At 44.7% G+C, this 5,301-nt stretch overlaps 1 protein-coding gene across 1 annotated transcript in view; it reads right to left on the reverse strand.

The window, feature by feature from the left end:
• Positions 1-6: 6 nt before the first annotated feature.
• Positions 7-5,301, reverse strand: part of lef1 (lymphoid enhancer-binding factor 1) — a 33,473-nt gene continuing 28,178 nt past the window's right edge. Inside the window, exons 6-9 of the mRNA XM_020591768.1 lie at positions 5,235-5,298; positions 3,401-3,520; positions 2,629-2,791; positions 7-1,893 (exon numbers count right to left, since the gene is read on the reverse strand). Of these exons, the coding sequence (XP_020447424.1) occupies positions 1,657-1,893; positions 2,629-2,791; positions 3,401-3,520; positions 5,235-5,298 (584 nt within the window). The 3' untranslated portion in view covers positions 7-1,656. The remainder of the gene's footprint in view (positions 1,894-2,628; positions 2,792-3,400; positions 3,521-5,234; positions 5,299-5,301) is intronic.

Below are 5,301 nucleotides of genomic sequence, written 5' to 3' on the forward strand. Positions count from 1 at the left end.
TAAAAATATACAGAGGAACGCATAAAGTGTGGCTCCAGCACTCACGCTCACTAGACCACTCTGGTATCCTGCTGCTGACTGCCATGTTCACTCATCCCCTGCTGGGCATCTAACCAGCATCCCTCGGGCTCCGGACTCCACTGCAAACTGCCACGCTGAGAGGGACAGTTCAGCCAAGAGTCTGACGTGATCCAAGCTGCTCTACCTACTCTCAGATGGGTTTAAGTTGCATACTTCCTCTCATTTTTAGGCCTTTTTTGAGTTGTGACCATCCCAGTGAAATAGAGACGGCTTGTCCCGTTGTTGTGACTGGTCTATGTCACTTTCCCGCTACCTCTGAAGTCCCTCTAATGACAAACATTAACATAAAGTGCAATTAGAGATGCCCACTGTAATTAGGCTAGTCTATCTCAATGACTGTGAAGAGCGCCACTCTTTTTCCAGCGAGGTAGCGGAAGTGTGTGAGGATTTAGAGCTCATGCTAAATCCCCAGGGGGGGAGACGATAGGTACAGATAGCAGTGAAGAGTCATTCTAGTCAAATATGAGCAGCACTTTGGTTTCCTGCTGCAAAGTCTGTTAATCCACTTATTCATGAGCTAATCTGTCTTCTACTGCCGCAGCAGACAGAGAAGAAGAAATGAAAGTGGGTGAGAGAGAGGAGGAGAGAAGGGCTACACAGCAAAACTATGAACGCTACACGTGCTCCATGCCAGCATGTTAACTATTTTGGGCGTTTCTAGGTATGATGTGCTGTCTGTATACAGCTGTAGATTTTCATGGTGGGAGGGGTCAAAAAAAACAAAAAAAAAAAAACAAGGGAGCGCTCACAGGGGAGCAAATCGTTTCTAAAACGGTTTTGCATTAAATATATTGTCTTGCTTTATAAAGTAGAAAGCATTTCATCTACTTTGTTTCCAACCTGTCATATGTTTGTACTAACAAAGCTGGAAACTGGGCCTAGCTGTCACTAGCTGATATTGTGCATCTTTAACTGCGCTTTGCTTCACTTGGAGCAGAGCCGTGAGACCGTCTCCCCCTCAGCAAGGCATTTTGGCAGCGGAGCAACGGAGGCAGAAGGAGGAGGGATGCTGTCGGTGTCCGAGGGGAGGCAGATAAACACCACAAAAGCACTTCGGTGGTGGAGTGAATGTGAGTGCCGGAGCCACACTTTTAATAAAAGGCTGGTGCTCTCTGTCACAAATCCATACACACCACATAATCATAAACAACTTGCGATCACATACACCGACACATATGCACACACACTGCGATATACATCACAAAAGACACGGCATCTCAAATCCAGAGGGACCTTTCACATTCACAAACAAAATTGGCAGCTAGAGGAGTAAAGGTTGCAGCCGCTGAATGCTGCATGTACAATCCAGTCACCTCAGGAACAGTTGCTTTTTACATCCAAAGCTCCACGCTGATATGGAACATCAAAGCCTAGCATAACCATTACCAGGCAATTTTCACTCGCTGTGGCAATAATAATGTCCATGCTACTACAATCCATTTTAGCATGGATGGTAACACAACACTGAATCAGTGTTGCTATGAATTACACATTAGGCTGAAACAAAGGGCCCACAAATGGGCCCTGTTAGCATGGAGCCGACTAGTGTGAATCAGTGTGTGTGATTCTAGCCTGTCATTTAAAGAACAAGTCCCGCATCACTGACATAAACAAACAACATAAACCAACATGACATACACACACACACACACACACACACACACACGCGCCGCACCTCTGCCAGTCTGTTCTGTTGATACTTACATAATTGTCTCGAGCAGACCAGCCTGGGTAGAGCTGCATGTGGAGCTGCCGTTCCTTGCGTGCTAATTCATAATACTTAGCTTGCTCTTCCCGAGATAAAGCATGCCACTGTTTCAGCAGAAAGGAGATTAGGGGGGAAATAGCATACAGTCAATTACTGGCATGCATTTGCATCTTTCCTGCATAGTTTGTTGGTGTTTTGGTAAACAAAAAAAATATTTTAAACTTCCAAACATTTGGTGTCGAAAGATGAGGAGAGACAATGGGGAGCGGGAAACATGATGAAGAGATTAACATGCACAAAAGTCAGAGACGGAGAGAAGGGGGTGGGGGACTGAGTTCATATCGAAACACTGGTTCCAATTTAGCCGCGCTTTTTATGTCAGCGAGAAATTACCCTGAGCAGGCCGCAAACTAGGCTTTGCTGTGGCTGGCTGCCTCAACCGCTAGAGCTATTCATTACGGCCTTTAACATGGCTCTGTGGTTCCACTCTCTTCCCAGTTCTCAAAAGGAACAAATTTTGTCATTTCCAACTGTGCCATTATCCAGGCATATTTTATTAAGCCCAATTTGATTACATGTCAGTTAGACTGGCAGTCTGTGCTGCTGGGAGGGAAGTAATTATAATCACAACTAGTCCATAAAAGACTGTATATTAATCAAGAGAGAACTCTTTGTACTTTTTAATCTAACTGGGCCTGGAATGTCAGTCCATGTGGCATCTTTAGAGCCACGGCTTTAACTGTCATCTCTTGGTTAACTCAGCTTTATCAACAGAGATAAATTGAGTGAGATTGAGGCCCATGTGTCAGGGCACACACACAGGTGCTGGCAAGGCCTACCCTTCTTCCCAGAATCTGATTGATGGCAGCGCTCTCCTTCAGCGTGCACTCAGCGACCACATTCGCACGCATCTCTTTCATGTAGAGCATGAAGGCGTTTAGCGGCTTCTTGATGTGCGGCCTTTTGGGCTCCTGTTCTTTTCTCGGTTCATGCTGGGATTTCCTGTAAGGGGGGAAAAAAACAACAGTGACAACATGAATGGAAGCAAAGAAGAGGAAGAAATGAACTAGTTAGAAAATGAGAGACATAACAGCTAGGGAAATTGCTGTGCTGCAAAAGCAGTAAGGCTCTGGTTGCTCTCTGTCAGTGGTGAGGAAGCGTGAGAGAGGTTGCCACGCCACGGGCCCCTGCCTCTTTAATCATTTGCAGTTGTACAGTCGCAGCCCCTCATACGGAGAGATTACTTCACCAGTAATGGCAACCAAACCTCCGCAGCATATTGCCAATCGCTTAAAACCAAATGTTCACAGTCACACACTCAGACACTCTGCTTCCACTCCTGCCTTACTGTTTGATAATAATACATTCTTGGTATGAGGATGACCATGAATAATGGAAATATCAGTCATAACCACTTTAGGGTGCTCACAGCACTTCCCACTGCACGCGCTGGGGATGCGAATGTAGTTCATCTGAGCACTAATCTAGGACCTCTATCTGTTGCCGGCTAAGTGTGTTGTGACCCTTGAGGCCAAATGAAGCATAGGTCTGTTATCAGGAGAGTAACGAAGTGTGGTCTGATGAAGGCGTCTTTATTTTTGCAGAACTCACATGTGCATGATGTCCGTTTCATGCGGCGGCTCGTGTTTGACCTGTGGGTTGACGATGGCCGGGTGGGGGATCCCTGTGGCGTGGGGACCTGGAGGCCCGGGCACCATGTGGTGTGAGAACCTGCAATAACAGCAAACAGCATGCACTTTAATTAACCAGTGACGATGACACAGGTCAGCAGCATGGAAAGGATCCCTAAATGTAACATAATCGACGGTGAATGCACACTTACAAGAGCAGACCTAAAAAGGACAGAAATCCACCCACACATATTTTTATGCTTGATGCTGGATGTTAAAGTCTTGATACTTGGAAAGACATGAAACAAATCACTGGTTATGACTGAATTAAAATGACCACAAACATCCTAAAACTTCCATACATTGATTGTATCAGTAATTCCCAACCTGGAGAGCAGGACTCCAACAAGATGAATTAAACTAGATTCTTTACTGTGAAATACTGTAAAGTTACAGTTTCAGGCCTTTAAAAATGATTTAAACAGGAGCACGAGATGTTCTATTTACATCTCACTGCACCTCAAGGGTGATGAGGATCAGGGAAAACAGCAGGAAGTGACAGTGAAACCTAATGAGGTCTTTAGTATTTTTTTAAAATTTGCAAGTTGGAGTTTCTTTGAAAACTGCTTTTTATTATATACAGTAGATCTGCTACACATGAGGAAATATTTATCATCAGAATCAAAATCAGATTTATTGGCCAGGTGTGTTGAACACATGAGGAATGTGACTCTGGTACAGTGGCTCTCAATGTGCATGTACAACGTTCCTCCATAAGGCAAAGAGTAGACAAGTAAACAAGACAAGAAAAAAGGAATGTTAAACTAAAGTACTTCTAAATATATAAACACACCTCTCATCTCATCTTTAACACTTAAATTCCTCCTCAGAAATAATGATTAGTAGAGTTTGTGTCTTGTCATCAGCTTGTCCAGTTTCCCATTTTGTTCTGTTTGTTTCAGCGCTCGCTTCATCATGCTATGTATAACTTTCAATCAACTGGTTGCTGGGTTTTGAAAAACGTTTGGTATATAAAAACATTTTAAAGCATGAAAATTACTGATCAGTTTTGTCCAGTACTGCAAATCTAACCCTCCCTCACTTCTAGGAACTTGCGGAGGACAAACTATGACCGAGTTTCCCTACTGAGTAGGTTCCTGAGGAAAAAGTCCTAAGTTTGGCAAAGGTTCCCAAATCAAATGGGCTAATATGCAGTAGGTATTCAGATTAAGAAAGCAGAAGGAGGCTGTATGGGCTTCAGCTGTCGCCTGATCCTGCACGTTACATCTGTCTTCACTCAGCGTTTGCCTGAAGCCCATCTTACAAACATCACAGGCAAAGCGACAGTGAGGAAGAAGAAAAAAGTAAGCTGTGTTGGGAGGAAAGAAAAGCAACAGGAAGTGCAAGTGACAGTGATGCAGTCAAAAAAAATGACAGCGGTAAAAAAAAAAAAAGATGAAAAATAAAGTACTTCACAAATATGAAGTGAGGCTCAAAGAGAGAGAAGTGCATTAAGAAAGCTTTGATGGTGGTGGAACAGCCATATTGTTATGCAGGGGCACGTATGCGATGATGTGTTTGACATGTGCTGGGCGCACTGAGGAGCGGCGAGGCTGAAGCCGCAGCACCACAGCTGGAACAGCCAGAGGCAGACCTCCCTGTGTCGGCTGCTCTGTAGGCCAGCATTCCTCCATTCAGCACACAAAGCTACTACAGTGTACATGTATCTGATGTGAAGAGACAGGATAGTAATTTCCCCCCCGTTTACATCAATCAGCGGTGCATGCTTTGGCTCCTGTCCGTCCATGACTCACCATCCCAGTGGAGGCGTGATCTGCCCCACTCCTCCAGGAGACAGGGAGTAGAAGTTGGGCATGTCTG

The sequence above is a fragment of the Monopterus albus genome, unplaced genomic scaffold (genome assembly GCF_001952655.1).
Source record: "Monopterus albus unplaced genomic scaffold, M_albus_1.0 scaffold15.1, whole genome shotgun sequence".
Classification (NCBI taxonomy): Eukaryota; Metazoa; Chordata; class Actinopteri; order Synbranchiformes; family Synbranchidae; genus Monopterus; species Monopterus albus.